Source organism: Sceloporus occidentalis, unplaced genomic scaffold, assembly GCF_023333645.1.
Source record: "Sceloporus occidentalis isolate IW3139 unplaced genomic scaffold, rSceOcc1.0.p SCAF_5, whole genome shotgun sequence".
Lineage (NCBI taxonomy): Eukaryota > Metazoa > Chordata > Lepidosauria > Squamata > Phrynosomatidae > Sceloporus > Sceloporus occidentalis.
Window position 1 is genome coordinate 14,014,749 of NW_028316985.1, and position 24,219 is coordinate 14,038,967.

At 39.4% G+C, this 24,219-nt stretch overlaps 1 protein-coding gene across 28 annotated transcripts in view; it reads right to left on the reverse strand.

Annotated features, from left to right (window-relative positions):
- The window catches only part of PLEKHA5 (pleckstrin homology domain containing A5), a 217,881-nt gene that overhangs the window by 38,184 nt on the left and 155,478 nt on the right, over positions 1-24,219 (reverse strand). For 23 of the 28 annotated variants that reach the window (XM_089527645.1, XM_089527649.1, XM_089527651.1 and 20 more), the window contains 5 exons: positions 22,229-22,329; positions 21,387-21,502; positions 14,267-14,731; positions 4,960-5,428; positions 2,339-2,425 (listed from right to left, as the gene is read on the reverse strand). In XM_089527645.1, coding sequence (XP_089383771.1) covers positions 2,339-2,425; positions 4,960-5,428; positions 14,267-14,731; positions 21,387-21,502; positions 22,229-22,329 — 1,238 coding nt within the window. The remainder of the gene's footprint in view (positions 1-2,338; positions 2,426-4,959; positions 5,429-14,266; positions 14,732-21,386; positions 21,503-22,228; positions 22,330-24,219) is intronic. The other 5 variants (XM_089527647.1, XM_089527659.1, XM_089527669.1 and 2 more) reach the window with 3 other exon arrangements.

Sequence of the window (24,219 nt, forward strand, 5' to 3'; positions counted from 1 at the left end):
GCTACAGTATTGATACTTGAAAACCAAACATGAATTAAATTAAATGAATAGCTCAAGCTGCTTAAGAACCAAGTTATGGCCCGGGGCATGTCCTATCATGAGCCTACACACAAAGATAGGAAATTGGGTCCCTTCTGCTCTTGAACTAATTGAACTACATATTTTAAAAACAGGAAAACAGTAAGTGTTCCACAATAAGCTATGCTCTTTGGTCATGGCTGGCCCAGTACCATCAGGTTAGCCTGAAGAAGAAGAGCCCTCCCTCCGGTCCATCTGCCTTGGTCCAGGCCTCAGAGGGAGAGAAGAATGCTGGACCTGATTCCCTCCCCCCCTCACCATTCCCTTCTCCTTTTGTGTCGTGTCTTTTAGATTGTAAGCCTGTGGGCAGGGAACTGTCTGTTATCCCCTCTATTGTAAACCGCTCGGATTCCCAGTGATTGGGCGGTATATAAATAAAGCCTATTATTATTATTATTATTATTATTATTATTATTATTATGTAACTATTTATCAAGAAGTCTAAGTAGGACATAGAGTAAACAACCAACTAGAACTTTCTCATCAGCATCCATTAGAGAGACCCATCCTAGCTTCTTGAAAGTTTCAAGAATCACTCTCTTACTTTAGCATTCTTTACTTGGCTTTATGCTCAATTTAGACATGCTCTGGCTTGCAAGTGTTCTCTCTGTTTACAGACACATACACACATCTTTCCCAGTCCACAGGCAAGCCCCTTCCACTCTAAACTTACATTTTTATCTTTGCAATAAAACTCTCAATTTCTACTGCTTCGTTTATGTTCCCACAGATTACTCACTGTAATCACACTTCTTTTCTTAATCCTCATGATCTTCTGAAACTTGATTTTAAACTAAATAGCTTGCAAATCAGATAGAACACACAGTGGGCCCTTGCTATCCGCTAGGGTTTGGTTCCAGGACCCCTTATGCATACCAAAATCGCAGATGCTCAAGCACCATTAAATACAATGGCATAGTAAAATGGCATTTTTTAAATAAAATGGCAAAAGCAAGGCTTGTTTTTTGGAATTTGTATTTTTTGGGGAACATTTTCACGCTGCGGATGTTGAATCCACGGATAAAAAATTTGTGGATATGGAAGGATGACTGTATATCAAAATGTTCCAAATGAATTTGATTATCAAAACAGTTAAAGTTTGCTGTGGTACAGATAAAAGGTATCTGCACTGCACATGTAATTCTAAGCATCCTTTTTAACTGTTATTTAAAAAAAGTTTTTAATTGTACTGTATTTTTAGACTGTAAGCCACTTTGAATCCCAATTTTTTGGGGAAAGTGAGGTACAAACAAATATAACAACAACAAAAGCAAATAGACTGATCCATGTGTATAAATGCCATATTGTTCACATGATGCATTCTGTAGCATCCAAAAAATGATGTTCATGATCCACCAAATCTACTGGAACCCAGGGAGGTTTAAAATAGACCTCCAAGTGTGATATTTATAGCTGAGCTACATGAGTTCCTGAATAACGTAGTACAAACAATGAGTGGAATGCATTCTTGAGCCAAAAATAGACAATTTTAGTGACTGTGACTGTGTTTGATAAAATCCAGCAGAGGGAGCAAGATGTATCTTCAAGAGTAACAGGTTTTATAATGATTAATGTATATCCCACTTATAGATTTATCCACTGACATTTCACTTGGAGAAACCTTATTTATGTATAAACAGAAAAACACCGCATAGAAGAAATTAAGGTTTCACTTAACAGAAGTAGTCAGTTGCATAAAAGGCCTTTTTTTTTTTAAAGAATGCTAGATCTTAGATAGTAAACTGTAAAATACTTTTAATGATATGGATACAAATGTGCAATTAATAGACAGTTACTTTTCATAAGATAGCACAGTGTATAACAAACTGCCTACAGCACTAATTTTCTAACAGTAACTTCCATTTTATAACAGTGAAAAACTCTTGTAACTGGCAGTTCCCCGCCACAACTGAATTAACAACTGAATGATAGGTCAATTTGTGAAATGAGAAGTAAAATTTCAAAAGCCTCAGTGTTGTCCTAGAGGTAACTAGAATGAAGGGCTAATGTGGGTCAAATAACAACTATTACAAATAATGTTTAAAGTAAAAAGCAGAAGATTACACCCTTGCAGAATTCAGAATGCAATGTTTTGAAATAAATTTGACTGTTTGGAAAGAAACCCTTTACTTATTCAAGCAAGCAAAAGAAGGTGCTGCATTTAATGCAGGCTCTACTATCAAAATAGCTGTTGTGTGCTATGTTTTATAGATTGTTCTTAAATAAAAAATGATGGGCTAAATATAAAAATGCCATTCACCGTTTTGCCTTGCAAGCTCTGGGGACTAATAGGCTGTACACTCAGACCTGCTGGCATCGACCTTCTGTCAGGCACAAAGACGTGTTGCTATGGGGAGAAAAAGGAGACCATGCACATTATAATTCAGGATGCTTGTCAAAGCCTTTTGAATCAAAGGTTAAGTATGATATTTTAAATATGATTTCCCAAGATTTAGTGAAAGGTGTCCAAAGTGAAGGTATCAGTTAATAACCTGTCAGTACAAATATACTGAATCAACATTACTTTTATCTTGAATCTCACAAATGTCAAGAAGTCTCAGTGTCTGGAAAGCTTTCTGGCTACAACAAATAATGAACTGCTTGTTTATGTATTTTAAAAAAACCCAATAACCAATCATATATTCCACTTCATTTTAGGAGGAACTCAAAAAGGCTGACATGGGGGATATTAACATATACATTGTATATAATATTCTTCATTCCTAATAAGATAACAAGGCACTATATTAAGAATGCACATAAAACATAGGACTTCTAATTAATTACAGTATGAACAAGCCAATTAAGTTTGCTCCTTTTAACCATTGCATCTAGAAACTAAAGTGGGACAAAGTTTATGCCCACTTTACAGTTTTAACAGATGTTTTCTGGACCTTTCTTTGAGAGAGGTAAGCTACTCTTGATGCAGGTTTATTTTTTAAAAAAATCAGGAACCAATCTCAGTTCTTGTGATTTCAAAACAATATGGGACATAGACTTAAGGCCTGGGGAGGCAAATGAGGTAGTTCTGAAAACCAATCCACTGCCCCTGGGACTATCATGGGGCCACAAGGACTGTCAAAAACAAATATAAACTGGAAGTAGACAGAAATGCACTGCTGGTATTAAAAAACAGGACTCTTTTTTACAGTTGAACACTGACTGGGTTTTGGGGCGTAGGCGTTGTCATGTATTTAAACATTCAATTGCCATTCTGGAGGCTTCCAAGAAAGGCAATTTGTTATTTCTTTCTTGGACAGAAAAAATGGGAGTGGAAAATCAGGAGGGGTCAATAACATCTTCAGGGGCCCACTTTGTCCATTTCTGCCTTAAAGTGTCAAAGGGAACTGGAATATATATGTTCATAGAGGGAACATTTTAAATGCAGTTTTCTCAAGCACCAGCACTTTGCTCAAACACAAAACATATGAATACTATTATACATTGGGAAGGGCAGATACATGTACTGTACTACCTGCTGTTTGTGCCATTCTTATACCCAGAAGCAGTGGCTGGGAAAAGACCAGATTCTCATTCTGACCCATTTTAACAGGTAAGCAGTTAATCTACAAACCTTTCACAAAAAGCTATATGATTTTCCCTCAGGTATCTGTGAATAACTATAAAACATACAAGGTCTTAAATACAAAACTGAAATATAAATTCAAGCTCCCACTATGCCAACAGAAACATTAAATTAAATTTTTATCATATTTTAATTGCTTCTCTCAATCTTCAAACAACTATCTATGACCACTGGGAAGAGAATAAAGTGAAATTTGTCCAGATAAGTCTTCTTCAATCCTCACTCAAATATGCCTATCCTTGAGCCAAAATAACATCCATGATAACTGTCATCCTTCAGCCTGTGAGGGAGTGAACAGGCAGGCCCAGCTCCATCAGGGCTAGCCGGAAAATAGAGAGCCCTCCCTCCATGATAACTGTCATCTTCTGGCCTGAGAGGGAGTGACCAGGCAGACCCAGCTCCATCAGGGATAGCCTGAAGAAAGAGCCCTCCCTCCATAACTGCCATACTCTGGCCTGCGAGGGAGTGAACAGGCAGGCCCAGCTCCATCAGGGCTAGCCTTAGGAAAGAGAGCCCTCCCTCCATGATAACTGTCATCCTTCACCTGTGAGAGCGTGAACAGGCAGGCCCAGCTCCATCAGGGCTAGCCAGAAGAAAGAGAGCCCTCCCTCCATGATGTCATCCTTCGGCCTGTGAGGGAGTGATCAGGCAGGCCCAGCTCCAACAGGGCTAGCCTTAAGAAAGAGAACCTTCCCACCATGATAACTGTCATCCTTCAGCCTGTGAGAGCATGAACAGGCAGGCCCAGCTCCATCAGGGCTAGCCTTAAGAAAGAGAGCTCTCCCTCCATGATAACTGTCATCCTTCGGCCTGTGAGAGAGTGAACAGGCAGGCCTAGCTCCATCAGGGCTAGCCAGAAGAAAGAGAGCCCTCCCTCCAGTCCATCTGCCTTTGTCCAGGCCTCAGAGGAAGAGAATAACCACTGGACCTCATCTCCTTTCCCACCACCATTCCCTTCTTCTTTTGTGTCATGTCTTTTAGATTGTAAGCCTGAGGGCAGCAAACCGTCTAATTAAAAATAATAATTGTAAACCGCTCTGACAGCCTTCAGGGCTGAAGGGCGGGGTATAAATACCATAAATAAATAAATAAATAAATAAATAATAAACATATGTGTGTTTTCACAAGTGTTTTCTAATTACTTCTTCTTAAATGGTTACATTACATTTAGGCATTTCTTTTCTAAGCCATGTGGCATCAAAATGGCATGGAGACAATGGTTCCAATTACATACTGCATCTCACTGAAGCAAAACATACGGCAGTAAAAGATTTGCAGGAAAACCAATCTCTCACCTTTGTATGATGTGGCCGATGTCTGCGATCAATTGTTACATCTCCTCTTTGCACCGGTGAAGACACTTCTGACCTGTAGTTCCTCTGAGGGGAGTATCCTTGGAAACCTGCTATTGAACCATGGGAAGGTGATGTGGGAATCAAATGCATTGATTGATCAGATATATTAATCATGGTTTTGGGACTACTTAAAGTACCGTGTCTAGTAAGAGTTGATTGCTTATTGTAAAACTGTCGTTGTTGCCATTCGTAGAGTTGCCACATGGTGTCATCTCGCATAGATCTCCTTTTGTCATCAGCTGGTAGTGACCCAAGGCTTTTGTCATAAATAGATGGAGTTACACTGCAGATGCTTTCTGGCCTGGATTTGGTGTTCCTTGGTAGGGTTCTATACCCTTCAGGATACCGAGGTACAACTTGGGCTCGGTGGCTTGGCATGTTTCTTGGTAATGTCTGATATGAAATTATGCTGAAAGAAAAAAAATGATTTTCAGTTATTCAAAATTTAAGTAGCCATGGAAGTAGGCAGGGCAAATGTTTTCTACTTCCTTCATCAGTCTCTATGGTTAATAAGCATCTCTAGTCTATTTGGGTACATTACTCACTGTATCAAAAAATAAAATGTAGTCCTTGTTCCCAACATACAAATGTTAAGTACTGGCAGAAGCAATGGTTTTCTAACTGTTGTGGCTCTCACAATGATAAAACAATCTAGAGTAGTGATCCCCAAACTGTGCCCTTTAAGGGATTTTGGACTTCAGCTCCCAGAACCCCAGACTATTGGCCAACATGGCTGAGGTTTCTGGGAGCTGAAGTCCAAAATCTCTTAAAGCCACAGTTTGGGGGCCACTGGTCTAGAGTATAAATAAACTACATACAGTGATTCAATGAGGGATGAAACATAAACTTCTACAGAGCAAGGCTCTACCTGCAAGAAAATTGTGAAGAGTCGATAGATCTAAATTTCATTTTTAAGATGGAAATGACTGCTTAAGAGAAAAGGTCTCTTTCTGATATTGGAGAATTATAAACTGTAAAAACAATAATAGGAGAAAAACTCAGGTGACCTTCAAGCACAGCTAGACAGTTAAAATCCTGTAACTGAAATCTAACAAAACAGTTTTTAAAATGTGAATAGAGAGAATGTTTTGCTGTAGAGACTGGAAGAAGCTGAACTGGATCGCCTGTTTAACAATTTATTCCATTAAATCAGCAACAAGGCTCCCAGTGCTGCTTGTTCTGACAACAGTCCCTATTTTTCCACTGCATCATGGAGGAGGCAAGGAGAGGAATATTTGGAATTGGCCATCTAAATGTCTTAAAGGCACCAGACCATGTCTGGTTGGAAGATAAGCAGGGTCAGCTTTGCTTAGTACTTTGTTGGGAGACCACCAATGAATACTAGGTGCTGTAGGCTATATTTAAGAGGAAGAAACTGGCCACACCACTTCTAATAATAATAATAAATGGTTTATTTATATACCGCCCTTCCAAAGATCAGGGCGGTTCACAATAGTTAAAATTACATAAAATTCCATTATACAATATTAAAATACAAACAGTACAAAAGCAAAAAAACAACAACAACAGATGCCCCCGGGTTAGCAAACCATTGCCTGTGCGGCCTTATGGCGGGGGGGTCTATGAGGACTAATCGGGGAATGCGATATTAAACAGGTGGGTCTTCAACTCCCGTTTAAATTGGGCCAGGGAGGTGACTGAGCGGAGCTCTATGGGCAGCGTGTTCCAAAGGGCCGGGGCGGCGATGGAGAAAGACCTCCTAGAAGTGGAGGATAACCTCGCCCCGGGAACCCTAAGGAGTTGCTGCCCAGATGTTCTGAGGGTGCGAGGCGGAATGTATGGGGAGAGGCGGTCCTTCAGGTAACCTGGGCCCAAGCCATTTAGGACTTCTGAGTATTCCTTGTCAAAGAAAATCCTATGAAATGCACGGGGATGCCATAAGTTGACAGGGGACTTGAAGGTACATACACGTACATCTGTAAAAAAGGAGAACAGTATTTGCACTTATCTCTGACAGTAGTAACTGTGAAACACTTGCAAACTTAGCGCCATTTATTTAAACAGCAGCGAGGATAAAATAGGAGCCCTTGGCATCCACAGTGGATCCATTCTGAACCCCTCCTCCTCATGTTCTTAAATGAAAACAGCATTATGTTTTTAAAATGTAAGAGGGAGATGATGACAATAATGTTGATAATGAAGAAGCTGGATTAGAGAGAGAAGAAAACTCTTTGCCTAGACCCCTTTAACATCTTTTTGGCTGTAGCAAATTATTTGCTTATAGGTTATTGTTTTTGTCTTTCTCCAAAGAAAACTTGCTCCTATAGCAGTTCAAATGCAGGCAAATTCATGTTCATGGTCTGGATACAGTGAATGGCTATTGAAGGAAGGGAGGCAGTGTGAAATGTGACAGGTTGTCATCACACGGCTGAACAAAGACCCAATGGTCATGTTTGCTGAGGAACCTGGATCTCTGAAAGACACCTCGGATATTTAAAAATGTATCAGTTTTAAACCCATTATTTTCAAATTTACAAGCTAACTTTACGGTCCAAAACACACTGCAGAAATAATACCGTTTGAGAAAATTTTCACTGGCCTGGCTTAATGCTAGAGAATTTGGGGAACTGTAGTTTTGTGAGACATTTAGCCTTCTGTCAGAGCGCTCTGGTGCCACAATAAACTACAATTCCCATGGCCCCTAGTACTGAGCCAGGGCAGTTAAAGTGGATTATTCCTGCAATGTGTTTTGGACCTATGGTAAAAGACAAGAAATATTGTAGGAAAATACACACACGAATGAGGCATCCTTAACATACCTACAACCAATTGCTAAACATTTTTGAGAATCAGATGTAAGTGGCAATTGATATTTTTTGGCACAGACAGTGGCTAGGTAGAGGGGAGGGGGTAGGTTTTCACAATTTGTATTTACTGGCTTTCCTGAAATTACCACCCTTTCTTTACATTGTCTTTAGCATAATTTTACTTTAGTTTAATATACCAACATTATGTACAGAAAAAAAAATCCTCATTTATCCCAATGCACTAAACAGTGGCATAAGCACCATCCTTTTCTTTAACAAATTAGCTTTAAGCAAAGCCATCATTTCCAAGTATGTGGCTTGTGTTAACAATTTCATCCATATTTAACTAACAAGATGTTCTCCATGATCAAGAGGATTTGGATCCTGCCAGTTAATGTTTTGTTAATAGCTCTGGCCATTATAAAACTCCTAGAATGGAATGAGTTTGTTTTGGAACACAGCCAATGTAATAATGCTGTGACAAAAGCTAAAAAAGAATTCAAATGGGATACATTCACAGTTCCTATCCTCCTTCAAATTGAAAACATAAGCCATTTAATGCAAATATAATGTGATGAAATTTTCTATTGCAGTACCCAAATTAGTCATTTCTATGTGATGTATTTTATTACATACCATAAGTTGGAGGCATCTAATACTGTATAATGACAAGAATGGGATGGAACTGTGACCATTTCCCTCCTCCCCTCCTATATACAATTTCTTCTTTTTTTTCTGGTGAAATGTGGTTCAGTATTATTGCACAGATGTTAATGTTAAAGATGTTTTACATAAAGGGTGTGTACTTCAAATTCTGGTTAAAGGTAATCATGACTAGTGTCCAATATCAATGTGGATATAATCCACAGTTAACTATGAAAAGGAAAGGGAAGGGATTTTGTTTAAGGTGGAGGAAAGGGATGTAAGCCTTTATACACATCCTAACTTTTAGACATTTATGAAATGCAAAAACTGGTACTTCATAAAATACATACCTGCCCTTTCATGGCACTCTTATATTCTCATAACATGACTACTGTATTTAGAACATCTTCCATGCTAGAAACTGTTCAGCCTCTCTTTTTTCACCCCATCAGGCTTTTAATTTTTCAGTGCTTATAAAGTTTTTAGCAAACTTAATCAATACAGCTGATTTTCAAGCCATGCTTCTTTTAACTACAGCTGCTAACAGATGCTAACACGTGAATAGGGTAATATGCCGTAATTGCACAAGCAGCTTATCTTGTTTATGTGCATGTATACTCTTCTCTATCACAAGTATTTTAACTTATAATCCCCCTCCTCCCACACACTAAAACTGGAAAAAGGGCCAAGGAAGTGGATAAAAGCTTGGATGTAGTCAAGTTTTCATGCTGCATTAAAAACAAAGATGGTGCTAGAGAGGTCTACAAGACACTTCTGTTTGCATGAGTTTAACATAAATATAAACCTCAGATCAGTCTGTGGCTACCTGATTTTCAGCATGACTATGTCCCATGATTTGCCTGAGAACAAGAACTACATGCCAAAGATCTGAAATGTACAAGTCAAAACAAAACAAAACAAAACAAAACAAAATAAAATTCAAAGAAATTTAATGATACTAATTCACCTGTATCTTCTTTTTGCATTTTAAGGCTTTTGACAGGGTTTCCCATAACATTCTTGCAAACAAGTTAGTGAAATGTGGACTAGACAACGTAACTTACATGGATTTGTAATTGGTTGACTGGCCAAACCGAAGGGGTGCTCAACAATGGCTCCTTTTCATCCTGGAGAGAAGTGACCAGTGGGGTGCCACATGGTTCTGTCCTGGGCCCAGTGCTATTCAACATCTTTATCAATGACTTGGATGTCAGAATTGGGGGCGTACTTAACAAATTTGCAGATGACACCAAATTAGGAAGAGTAGCTAATACCCCAGAGGACAGGATCAAAATTCAAAATGACTTTAATAGATTAGAAACCTGGGCCAAAGCTAACAAAATGAATTTTAACAAGGAGAAATGTAAGGTACTGCAACTAGGTTGAAAAAATGAAATGAACAGATATAGGATGGGTGACACCTGGCTGAACGAGATTATGTGTGAAAGGGATCTGGGAGCCCAAGTAGACCACAAATTGAACCTGAGTCAACAGTGCGATGCGGCAGCTAACAAGGCCAATGCAATTTTAGGCTGCATCAATAGAAGTATATTGTCTAGATCAAGGGAAGTAATAGTGCCACTCTATTCTGCTTTGGGCAGACCCCACCTGGAATATTGCCACCCAGTTCCTATCTGACTTTGAATCATGGCTGACATTCTTTCTTTCAGACTCAGTCCCCACTTTGATCCTAGGTGACTTTAATATCCACGTTGACGGTTCCAATAACCCTACAACATCTCGCTTTAACTCTCTGCTAGCTTCTTTTGGCCTCCAACCACACTCCAACTCTTCAACTCATTCTCTTGGTCACTGTCTTGACCTAGTTCTTGCTACAAACTGCGCCATTTCTGACTACCTGGCAATTGACTTTCCACTATCTGATCATCATTTAATCTCCTTTGCTCTCACTTATACTCCTCCTCGCCATACTATTCAACGCCATTTTCGTGATCTTCAATCTGTTGACTCTAACCATCTTGGTCTGACCCTGGATTCATCTCTCTTTTCCCTAAATCTCGGGGAGTCTGCTGATTCAGCAATGTCTTTATTTAACTCCACTCTTTCCTCGACTCTTGACCATTTTGCCCCTGTCTCTGTACGCACTTCTTCCTCTAAGACTAGACCTCAGCCCTGGCTTACCCCAACATTAAGTTTCTCCGGTCCTGCTCTAGAGCGGCCGAACGTCTTTGGAGAAAGTCCAAAGAGTGGGCTGATTTTATCGATTTCTAATTTGTTCTTTCTTCCTTCTCACGCGCCCTGTCTATAGCAAAACAGAATTATTACAAATCATTGATCTCCGCCAATGAGAGGCGCCCGCAGCGTTTGTTCTCCATCTTCAACTCGTTGCTTAAACCTCCCTCTCCTCCTGTCACTTCATCATTCTCTCCTAATGACTTTGCTAACTATTTCATCTCTAAGATTACCACTATTCGCTCTGAGATAGTCCCTCCTGATTCTTCTTCTGCTCTTAATCTTCTATTGCCTTCGCCTAACAAATTTTCTGTCTTTCCTCCTGCCTCTTTGGATGAACTCTCTACACTTCTGAACTCTTCCAAACCTGCAACTTGTCCTCTTGATCCAATTCCTACTCGTCTTCTAATCTCTTTAGCTCCCTCCTTTCTGCCCTCGCTTCTCCATATCTTCAATCTCTCTCTCTCTACAGGCTCCTTCCCGTTGGACTTCAAACATGCTCCCAATTCTGAAAAAACCTTCTCTTGACCCCTCCTCTTTGGCTAGCTATCGTCCGATTTCTCTTCTCCCCTTTCTTTCTAAGGTTTTGGAACGGGTTGTTTATTCGCACTGTCTTACGTTTCTTGAAACCAACCCCATCCTTGATCCCTTTCAGTCTGGTTTCCGCCCAAGGCATTCCACAGAGACAGCTCTCACTAAGATCTCGAATGACCTTTTACAGGCCAAGGCTAATGGCCTTTACTCTGTTCTCATTCTTCTCGATTTTTCTGCGGCCTTTGACACTGTTGATCACTGTCTCCTAATTGACATACTCTCTGACCTTGGGTTCTCAGACTCTGTTCTCGACTGGTTTAGATCTTACTTGTCTGGCAGATCGTTTGCAGTAGTTGCAGGGGGTCAGACTTCTTCTCCTGTTCCCTTATCTGTTGGAGTTCCCCAGGGCTCTGTTCTGGGTCCCCTTCTGTTTTCTCTCTACACACTGTCCTTAGGAAAACTCATCAGCTCTTTTGGCTTTTCCTACCATCTGTATCTTTCTGCCCCTGACCTTTCTCCAAGGCTTCAACAGCAAGTCTCGTCTTGCCTTACAGCTGTCTCGCAGTGGATGCGCCATCGGCGTTTGAAGCTCAACATGTCCAAGACAGAGCTTCTTGTCTTTCCTCCTAAGCCCACCCTTCAACTCTCCTTTTCTGTCTCTGTGGACAACATTTCCATTCAACCAGTCCAGCAAGCCCGCAGTCTTGGTTTTATCTTTGACTCTTCTCTGTCGTGTATCCCTCAGATCCAGACCACACCCAAGGCTTGTAGATTCTTTTTGTACAATATTGCCAAAATCCGACCATATCTCTCCGCCTCTACTGCCAAGATCCTGGTCCATGCCCTAGTGATCTCACGACTGGATTACTGTAACATCCTCCTGGCTGGGCTTCCTCTTTCTCACCTCCGTCCTTTAATCTCTGTCCAGCATTCAGCTGCACGCATTATCACTTCCACCCACCACTCTGACCACATCTCTCCTGTGTTGGCATCCCTTCACTGGCTCCCTCTCCCTTTCCGCATTCAGTATAAGCTCCTGCTGTCGACATTCAAAGCCCTCCATGGAATGGCCCCTCCTTACTTATCAGACCTTCTTTCTCCTCACCTTCCCACCAGGGCCCTCCGTTCTGGTAGTCAAGGGTTCCTGTCTCAGCCCAGGATTTCCTCTGCCCCATCCTGGATTCGCCCCTTTTCACTTGCTGCCCCTCACTCCTGGAACCTTCTTCCCCCACAAGCAAGAGCCATCACTTCTTTAACCAGCTTCAAAACAGAGTTAAAAACCATCCTGTTCAGAGAAGCCTTCCCAGGCATTGCATAATTGTCGCTTACTATTTGATGTTCTTTTGGTGCCTGTTTATCAAACCATTTCCTGTATTGCTATGTACTGTATATGTATTATCCTACTTGAGAGTATGTATTTTCCCTGGAAAATGATTAACCATCCATTATGAAGCCAAGCCCTCCCTCCAGTCCATCTGCCTTGGTCCAGGCCTTGGAGGTAGAGAGGAACTGCTGGACCTCTTACCCTTTTCCTCCACCACTCCTTTCTCCTTCTGTGTCATGTCTTTTTAGATTGTAATCCTGAGGGCAGGGAACCGTCTAACTAAAAAGATTGCATGTACAGCGCTGTGTAAATTTACAGCGCTTCATAAATAAAGGTTAATAATAATAATAATAATAATAATAATAATAATAATAATAATGTTCTGAGCACCACAGTTCAAAAAGGATGTTGAGAAACTGGAGTATGTTCAAAGGAGGGCGACTAAAATGGTGAAGGGTCTGGAAACCATGTCCTATGAGGAATGACTTAGGGCGCTGGGGATGTTTAGCCCGGAGAAGAGAAAGTTAAAGGGTGATATGACAGCCCTGTTTAAATCCTTGAATGGATGTCATATTGAGGAGGGAGCTAGCTTGTTTTCTGCTGCTCCAGAGACTAGGACCCGGAGCAATGGATGCAAGCTCCAGGAAAAGAGATTTCACCTCAACATTAGGAGGAACATCCTGACAGTAAGGACTGTTCGACAGTGGAACAAATTCCCTTGGAGTGTAGTGTACTTCCTTAGAGGTCTTTAAACAGAGGCTGGATGACCATCTGTCGGGGATGCTTTGATTAAGATTTCTTGCAAGGCAGGAGGTTGGACTGGATGGCCCTTGCAGTCTCTTCCAATTCTATGATTCTATGATCTTGCATTGAAATTTTATGACTCTTTGTTTCCCAGAACCCGCACATCCAAAGTGAGGGATGTCCTCTGCCTGTACTGATATGTCTCTAGATCATCTTAAATGACAACCAAAATAGCATCTTGATAAAATGTAGGTCTGTGACTTTAACACTATTGTTTTTTCTTTTCCTCCTGTACTGTATGATTTTTAACATCTTTGATTGATGAAGCCAGTGGAACTTCGAAAGATTGCATGGTGTGTTTTGTGCCTTTTTGGTTTGCCCGATGAAGGTGTATCTGTTTTGTGGATTCTGGATATTATTGTATTCAGCAAGGGTGGAAATACCTTCATCTTTCATGGAAAGTTAGTGGTGGAACTACACTATTGGATTTTACTGTTAGAAGTGGGGAGTCTGACAGATACTTAGGGGAAGAGTCCACCTTAGCCTCTTAATGAAAAGCTGTCTACTTAGAAAGGAGAGCTGGGTGATACAGTAGATAAATATGGAACAGTCTTTCTAGGAGACAGAATTCATGTATAATTGTTACACCATTTACTTGTAAATATTTAGGGTAAGGAGTCATAAGTCAAAATAAATGTTAGTTTTAGTTAGTATCTGAAACTTGCTTACAGTCTTTTTTTCTTGGCAACCAAGGTAATACACATACATTTCAAAAGCCCTTTAAAGCTCCAACTTAGATTTTAGAGTAAAAATGAAACTGAAGCACAGTATGAAACCCACTAGGCGACCTTGGACAAGTCAATGCTCTCAGCCTCAGAAGGAAAAGTCAAACCACCTCTGAACAAGCCTTTTCACGAAAACCCCATGATAGGTTTGCCTTAGGGTCACCATGTGGTGGAAATGACTTGAACGCAGAGAGAATAGCATACACTGAGACTAAGATGGAAGGATTGTGAAATAGTGAAGTCAAACTACTCACCCTCTTGTTTCTTCATCATGCCCTTTTCCTCTCTGTATTTTAATCCACTGTTCCAACTGCAACATTGAATTAGTTCTCTGTATAACACGTTCAGATTCTATGTGTGAGTGAATGGCATTGTGATGGAACCCATCTCCAGAGTCTCCCAGAATAAGGTTGACAGCTTTCTCTGATCCATTTAAATGAACGGGCCTGTAGTGTCCTGATGGAATTGTGCTTGTCGGCAAAGTCCCATACTCTGACCCCAGAGAATTCAGTTTTACACTGTTGATTTTTGTTAAGGGTCTATCACACCCAACTTTTTGAAATCCATACTTTTCTGCCTCTAAAGTCTTTTTATCTTCCACTTTGCTCACTTCTTTGTTCCGCTGATTATTCTGTGCCTCTGGTTTTATTAACACTCGGTGGTTTGCAATATTATTCACTTCACGAGGGGGTGTGTTTTCAACAGTTATTTTGTCTGTTCTAAAAAATAAAAAGGAAGAAACACACACAGGAAAACAATTTGCTTAAACAAGTACGATTTCATTGTCTGAAGAGTATGCCATCTCTTCAATCTTGCAGGTCACACAGCACTGAACATGGGACACAACAATATCAAATATACAGTACATTACAGGCCTCAGCAAAAGTGCTGACCTCTGAATGCACTGGTTGTAATTATAGCCAGACCAAAAAGATGCCTTTGGCACAGCCTGATCTCACTGCTTTAATAAACCCTGAATCATACTGCCTTAAAAACAGAAGATGTGAAAAGTGAGGACTGAATCTGGCAAACCTGTTGCTTACACATAGTGGGGGAAGCAGGACTGTGTCTACATGTTTTACTAACCACTGAGCTCCTACCTCACCTTTGTGCTTGTTGGATGTCCAAACATACTGGCATATAATTTCCATAGCATATATACCCCTCTTTGCAGTTTAACTATTTCAAGGCTCAATGGGTGCAAAAAGCAATATTAGGCTGCCACCACACTCTGAATCATTCTTTGAAGTTTATGCATTAAATATAGATGCAAAGGGTAAGACAGATTTCAGTGCATACGCATTTCCCTGGGACCTGGAACCCTGATTGACTGGAGTTCCAGAATCCATGGAAGCCTATGGGCACAGATAACTTTGCGATAATGTTGGAGCATAAGAAAACACACATCACTGGGGAAGGGCCAGCAGTGCAGCCCCACTGCCTCTTTTTACACAAGTTGCTCTTCTGTACATGTAATGTGAGAAAAGGGCTTATAAATGAAACATCCAACACATTTAAATTCATACTGCACACCCAATATCACACATATAATATAGGAACTGAGTATATAATCGAGGCCTATGTGCTTTGGTTTTTTCATATGTAAGTGCCATGGAAGCAAAATGTTCAAATGTGGCAGTCCAGTGGGCCTGGAAAGCATTCCCATCATATGTGGGTGCCAAATTTGTCCAAATATGTTCAGAAGGACTCCTAAATAATACTCCATACACTGAACTTGCATTTCAAGAAGGAGGAAGCTTTTTCTGTTTGAATGTATTACATTTGCATCATACATATTTAACCCTATTGCCTTCCCAGTACAGCTTAGAGCGAGCATAAAAATGCAATATAATACAATGAAATAAAAACAGAATGTTTGAACAAATTACAGTAGTAGAATATGCAACAATAAGTCAAATGAGGATAGCAGAGGAAAAAGACAATGGCTGGTTTACTGTTTGGGAATTGCGGCTTTGTAAATGGCCTTATATGTGTGCAAAATTAGTAGTTTTGCAATGTCCATATTCCCATAGTGCCATGATATTACAACATACAGCCAATGGCAGCAAATAAAATAACTGATGGACTATTGCCTGATGTGCACTGAGAACCAATGCACATTGGGGCACTCCCCAATATACATAAAAACATTGGCTAAGAGATATATATCCACTGGTATGATGAATACACCATTATTAAGATTCACTACCTTCTTTAACCAACATTAGTTTCTACAGAAAAAGTATGAATCACATGCTTCATTATCTATATCTCAAATCCTTAATTAGTTACCTCTCTTTGACAGTCTTTCAGAGAATCTCTATAAAGGGCCACCATGCTTCTAAAAATTATTGTAGTCCCTTTAATAAAGTTTGTTAGTTTTTCTATTTCTGCAATTTCTACTGATTTGTGTATATTAAATATTTGTAAAGGAATTCCTTTATATAGAATCTGACAACTGTAGAAGAGGACAAATTTTTTTAGAGGAAATATCTTAAGACTGTATGAAGCTGGAAAAGCACACTTTGTAATTTCTTTTTTGTAATCACAGCCTTTGGAATCTTGCTTCATTTCAAGCCAAAGTCTTTTGTAACACACACACACACACACACACACACACACACACACACACACACACGAGAGAGAGAGAGAGAGAGAGAGAGAACTGTCAAGCTCACAGACGGCTTATACCAAGCGTTTTAGCATATAAAGGGGAATGTTATTCTATTTTACACTTCACATGGTCATTGACATCATCAATTGACTTCATTTTGTGGGTGTTCATGTCAGTTATCATTTATCTTTTGAAAAACACTTGCGGCTTCTGTAATTACAGCAGTTGAAATATGTGCTGACTTGAACTGTGGTGTAACATAATTGTATCCTTTCAGAAGCTGTAACAGCTGCACAGTTAGCATATTACCCATAAGAAATTCAGATGCTGACAGATCCACCAATTTTTATAGTAAATTTCTGATTCCTTCTCTGTCGTGTTCCATTTTTTATGTCATTCTCCTCTTCTGGCTCAACTCCTAGCCAGAACCTCAACACTCCTCTCCAGATTGAGATCAATCATATAATCTACTGCATAGCCCTCTTCTCATACTGATCCTTGTTGTGAGATCCCAAACACTGGGGCAAAACAAACCGGCCAACAAAGCTAACTTCCAGCTGGCTTGGGATTGTGGTGTGCAGGCGTGGGCTAGCTTTCAGACACTCAGGCAGTGTGGCATTTACACATCGCATGCTGCAGGAGCACCGTAAAATTGTGGTGGGGCAGGAAAAGTCGGCTTTTTGCTGGTGCAAAAAGGTGAGGCAATTTGCTGCTTCTTTTTGGGACAGCAAAAAGGTGGATTGGGGCCGCAGTGTGTGGTTGCCACAGCCCCAATCTTGCTTTCTTAGGGGTGGTTTCAAGATGCCCCTTTGGGGCAGTCTGTTCCACCCCATTGTCATCTAGTTCCTACTCCTCCACTTTTAATTACCATTTGTTTTGCCCAGTCTTGAAACATTCATCTTCCTCCAATGTTCAGCATTTTTTTAGTGCCCCATGTAAACCAGTTGCTTGCCTTCCATGTCTCCTGATAGTTTAAGTGTAGCATACATAGAAAGTATTTCTTCCAGGGACGCCAAAGATCTTTTCTGCCAAAACTAAGGGCCACTTTCTCCTTTTTTTCCTCTAGCAGCTGAAAACTTAGTTTTACCAATGTAAATGTTGGTATGCATGTCTAATGTCTTTTATGTACAGCCTTCCCCAACAGCATGGAATTGTTACAAGAGGTGTTGTGGATTCTAACTTGACACCGAATTTTTAGCTTCCTCCTTACTATTGTTAAAATGATAAGCATGTTGCAAGATAACTTTTCTCTTTTTGCCAGGATAATAGAGAAAAGAAAACCCAGGGGGGAAAGGCTGGAAGAACTCACGTTGTAATTTTATCAGCTACCCATGTGTATAATGGGAATATTCTGATTTTTGTTTAAAACAAATACAATTACAGACACAGAAAAAAACCCTAGAAGATAAACAATAAAATAATTCAAATCTATACAAGAAGAAATAAAAAATGTTCCTTATGAAACATAAATCCTCAATGTTCTTCCCATCACTTCAGAAAAGTTATATATAAAAGGTAGGTGTCCATGTACTGAATCTTTCCATAAATATACACAAGAAGTAGATATGCTAATTTAATCTGAACTGCTTTCAGCAGTTCAGCAAATGGTTGCTATTACTGTTTTATTTTTATCTACTTCTTGGGTAACAGAACCTAAAATATATAGTAGGTGCATATATTCCTAACAATTGGTGTATTTACAATATTACTTGTGCAGAATTAGAGCATTCATGTTTTTGAGTAGTGTCAACAACCTCTGGTGCTCCAGATATCCTCAGATTGCAACTCCTATTATCTCATTTCAGTACAGCCAATAGCGAGACATGTTGGGGATTGTATTCTAACAACATCTGGAGGACCATAAACTGCTCACTCAATATTTGAAGATGTAATCCTTATTTTACTTCTATTGTATTATCCAATTGTAAAATAAACATGTTAGTCCTTTATATAAAATGATTTAGATATCTATGGAACCTGAGGATCTATAGAAAGGATAGTAATTCCTACCATATATGGCTGGGTTTGCATATGTGTATCTGCATTTGTTGACATTCTTAGAAATATGATGGGGCAAAGGCAGGAGGCTAGTGAGTCCTGCCTACACTGCACTTTTATGACTGTTTTTGAATATGCCATTGTACCTCAACACTTTGTAGAGGTCTTGGACATGCTTTGGTTGACCTGCCTTGCATGAGATTAGCCTGATATGCAGCCAAAATTTTTCTATAGCTACAAAGTATAGGGGGAAGATCTGCAACAACAACAACAAAGTTATCTTTAACAGAGGGCTTGCTGACATTAGGAATATTCTCACTGAGGGATCCTTGGATCCCCAAAAGCAAATCTGAAAATTACTGGTCTAGATATAACTTGGGTGTATTATTATTATTATTATTAACCTTTATTTATAAAGCGCTATAAATTTACACAGTGCTGTACATACAATCTTTTTAATTGGACGGTTCCCTGCCCTCAGGCTTACAATCTAGAAAGACACGACACAAAGGGAGTGGTGGTGGGGAAGGGGCATCTCTAGTAGGATAATACATATAAAATACATAGTATTGGTCTTTTCTCTTCCCATCATCTTTTCCTTCAAACAAATTTGAAACTTGTTTCCTAAAATCTTTTTTTCTGCTCATTCCATTCCTTAGCTTTAATCTCTGTACATTTAAGCTTAACAATAAAAAAAATCTATATTTTCAATTTTCTTCCTTTAACTTGTGTCTCCTTATATCTCATTTCACTCTTAGTTTGATTTTAACTAGATATTACATAGATACCACATTCTTCAAGTATCAGTTTGTATGAATATTGAATAAACTATAAAATTTAAGTATGGAGCCAAAATAAGAAAACAGTGAGATTCTACTAATAATTTAAGGCATACCACTAATCAATTGCATATAATAGAACACAATTATTCTACCATAACTCTGCTTCATGAAAATTTTCTGCTGACAGTACTTTGATGAAAGTGTCAAGAGTTATATGCAATAAATACATGCATAATTGATTTCTCAATACAGAACCAGATTTTTGCTTTGGGGAAGTAAAATTTAATAAGGAAGAAAAACATATTTTAAGATTTTATTATATAATGTGGAATGAGACAACTCATTCTATGGAATTATCTAAAACTGGGTAGAGCCATAAGCATAAATGAAACCACATAGCAATAGCAGGTACATTTCTATACGACTTATCAGTGCATATAAGCACCCCCTAAGCAGTTTACTATCTGTAAGTTAATTGCCCCCAACAAGCTGGGTACTTATTTTAGCGACCTATGGAAGGATGCAAGGCTGACTGGACCCTGGAACCCTGCCTGGCATCGAATTCACAACCCTGTGGCTGTGAATGGCTGCAGTACCAGCCTTTAATCACCAGGGCTTCCATAAAAGACTCATATAAAAGCTTGCTTCATTCTTTGAGAGACTATTTTAAATGACTGTTTAAATGACCGTTTGCTTATTTAAAACAGTTAGGATTAATTATTCTCACTAGAACCCCTCATGACATTATTAAAATTTGGTAGGTGTGTGCACGCATTTGTATAACACCTCCAAAAGACATCATTGTGTGAGAGCACTTACAATCAGGTCTCTAAGGTAAAATAACTAGTTAAATGTGTAAAATGAAAACCCAGAAAATATGAGACAGAATCAGAAAAGGCAATTAAGTTACTGATTCTAAAAAACAAGATATAGAGATTGCTTGTCCCTGGTGAAGATATATTTGCTTCAAAATGGTTTGATAAAAGGGAAAGTGAAGTGGTTTCATGTGGATTTACTGGATATAATGTTAATAGAGTATTTCTAAACCATCTAATTCAGCAGGTGAATCAATATCCACGGGCTTGCCATCTGTGGATTTAATCATCTGTGGTTGGCAAGCCTCATTGCTATGAATGGGGGTGCATGTGTGTTAGTGGCCGCACACATGTTGCACATGGCACTGAAATCAATGGGACTTGAGGTCTTGCATTTTTCTTTATCTGCTGGGGGAGAGGGGTTCCAGAATGAATCCCTCGTGGATACAAAGGGTGGACTGTATCACAAAAGCTTTGCATCCTGAATCCATAGAAAATTAAATAGAATGTACGTCAGCCCACAGATTTCTATTTTATGTTAAAATGTTTTGCTTTTCACAGATTTCTTAGCTAAAATGATGGGAACAGTTACAGATGAGTGCTAATGTATTGATTATTATGGGAAAATCACATTAAGTTGCAGTTTACTGTACAGTATCACTGTTATATAAAACCATTTTATAAAATAGGATAATTGGCCACTAAGATATTCTTATCACATTTACAATTCATCATCCCATTACTGACAAACTGGGATCAAGGTCTAGCCACAAACGTCACAGACTGTGCACTGATAATGGACATATACTTGTCTTCTTCTCCAGCTCCAGGAGACCACAATGAAAGTCACTTCCCTGAAAATAACTGAACCTTCACAGAGAGGGAGTGAAATCCAATGAAAAGTTTGAATAAACAGAGAGAAATGTAGCAATTTACTTCTGTGACATAAATGCTGTTTTAAAATGCAACTTTATTTAAGTATCCATCTTGTTGGGGCTTTACAAAACAGAGATGTGTTGTCATGTTTTAATATGAAAATTAAAAAATACACACACAAACAAACAATAAAACAGAAGTACTTCAAAGCATATCTCCTCCAGATAATACAATGAAGGCTGAGACTATAAGCTGAAAAAGATTTTATGGAATTGCTATATTGCATTACCTTTTCACAGGCTCTGTCTGTACAAGAGCTGCATCTATCATGGCTTTCATCCACAACTCCATTTCCTTCCCTGTATCTGTGCAGAAATAATAGGTCCTCATATTTGGATGAGCTGCCTAATTGGAAATGACATGGTAATTTTGGTGGGAAAGTAGTTAACAAGAGCCTGTAAAAAAAAAAGAGAGAAATATATATTACACCATGTTACTTGTATCCTTACTCAGTAATTCACTGATTTCAAGATGCAGGTTGGTTCTAGACTAGAACAATGTTATTCATCATCATGCTAATCATTCATGGCAATTATACCAGGAAAAACCACATTATTATTAAATGTGTAAGGCCTGTTATTTCCCAATGCACCAGCTGTGCTTCTAAATGATTTTTATGAATTTTTTTTTTTTTTGGGGGGGGGGGAGAGTAACTACTGTGCTGGCACAAAGTTTATAGAAATATTGTCAGGTATTTAGGAGCAGGACAGAATGGGAAGTTGTAAAACAAATACTCACCCATTAAAATTTGCAGTGTGATTCAGCTTACTCATCGTCAAAAACAGCACAGTAAAGTTCAAATTGGAAAAAAAAAGAGTGAGGAATATTTAACAGAAGAGGAGCTTTAATTCATTATGCATACATTTTTTAAAATCCTGACAAACTGATGCTAGCATTAAAGGGCTCAGTTTAAAGACTATTATTTTGTGCTTGTTGAAGTCAACAGAAAAGTCTTTAGACTTCTAGACAACAGAATGGTAGTTTCCCCCTATCTTGCAGTCTACAAAATAGTTTACAATTAAAGCTTGTTCGACTAAATTCCACAAACCTGAGGATTAATAATATCCTTACCTTAAAAGCATATTTACGGTTGATGTGATCTTCAGAAGAAAGCATGGCTATCTGAAAGCTGGGAAGAAGTATGCTCCCCAAAATTCCTTCTTCTTTTTCATCTGGGGACAACATACAATTGGTTGATGACAGTATGATGCTATAGTAGTAGCTTGATCTGCCTTATGCAACATTGTAGTAGATAGCTGTATTTAAACCTTAGTCAAGACACACGAATTTTTAAAATTAAAAATCAGTACAAAATATTACATCCATTACTTTCAGTTAACTTCCATATTTCCTAGCAGTATGCTTATAACAGCTTTTTAAAAAATGTCCTTGCCTTTAGACTAGGGATCCACAAGTGGAGGACATGCTTATAATTCTAACATCCACCTGTTGCCAAAATGAGACAGATGTGTGGAAAAAGCAGTGGGTGTGGCAGTAGGGATTGCTGAAAGTCTTCTTTGTGAGGAAGGCCTAGTTCACCACTTTCTCAAGTCATATAGGCCCATTCCGCACGGGCGGAAAGTACATGCACAGCATGTACTAGGATTAGAAAGGGGCGTCCTTTCCGGATGCTCCTAACCCTAGTACGCGCAGAGCGCATACAAAATGGCAGCGCCTGTTCTACATGGGCACCACTATTTTGACATAGCAGATGCTTAGCGTCTGCATGTCTCGGCGCCATTATGACGCCACAAGTGCACCATTGGCACCTTGCAGCATCATAAGGGTGCCGCAAGAAGAAGCTGCATTTAGAAGAAGCTGCATTTTGCAGCTTCTTTTTGTTGCGCGGAGGAGTCGCGCGGTTTGGCCGCTGGGGCTCCTCCCCGCAGCAAATGACGGCACCGGCAGACCGCCCTTTTTGGGCGGTCTGTAAAGCACCATAGATTTTCTTCAAGCAGTCTATAGAACCAGTTGCTAGTTAGGGCAAAGACTGAATGCTAGACCTTCAGACTGTAATATTAAAAATATGTGGTTGTACTTATGCACTGGGAAGCTCATTTAAACCATATCCAGTATTCCTGAGGCAGAGGCAATCTGAAGCAATGCTATGGAGATCAGGAAGAACCACTTCACGCCTCTAGTCTCATTTTTCTTCTGTGGTGCCCTCTGAGCTGCCACCTATCAATCTTTCACTCAGCATCAACAGAGAACATCTCAGATATAGCCTTTATGAGCTTAGATTGCCAAAGGCTCTCTTCCTGCAAACCAGTTGAAAGTATATCAGCAGAGTGTGATGGCTAGAATTTTTCCCCCTGCCCAACAAGAAATATTTCACTCCATAAATATTATGAATTATTCAGCTGTCCCTGAACAGCTGAATTAAATCTGGATATTATAGTTAATCACTGGAGAGGAGAAGAGGGTTTTAATCCTGCTTTAACTCTGCCTAAAGGCAGCATTAAGGTGGAGTGGTTAATGATGCCACTTCAGTAGAAGGACTCTGTGATACATGAAAGCAAACATGCAATTCATAGTCCATATGCCTGCCAAAGACCCTGGTATGAATGTTACAATCACTGTCACAGAATGAATGCCTGGCCCCAAACAAATCTACCATGTGCAACATCAGAATGTTGAGTATTCAGATAGTGTTTGCTATGTCTGCCTTTAATGACAACTATGAAGTAAAATGATGCTGCTTTTCTAAAGCGAGCATGGAGACTGTAAGACAGGCTATAAAAGAGCCATGCCATTAATGCCTAAGCATTACCTAAACCTTCTGTAATACAGAAAGTACAAGTCATCTAACCATGTATACTTTGGGGTTCAATATATGCAGAATTTTCAGTATGCCAGAGGCCATGGGGGAAAATCCATTTGTCCAAATGTTGCATGAAATACAGCAACATAATCTCAGAAGGTTTTTACTGTCCTTTAAAACATTTTGCTCAAATGCTTCAGTTTCTCTTTTTAAAAACAGTTCTATCTGGAGGCAAGTATTTTATTTTATGCATTATCTCTATGTATTATCTTCCTTGTCGTGCTGGAAGCATGGAATCCAT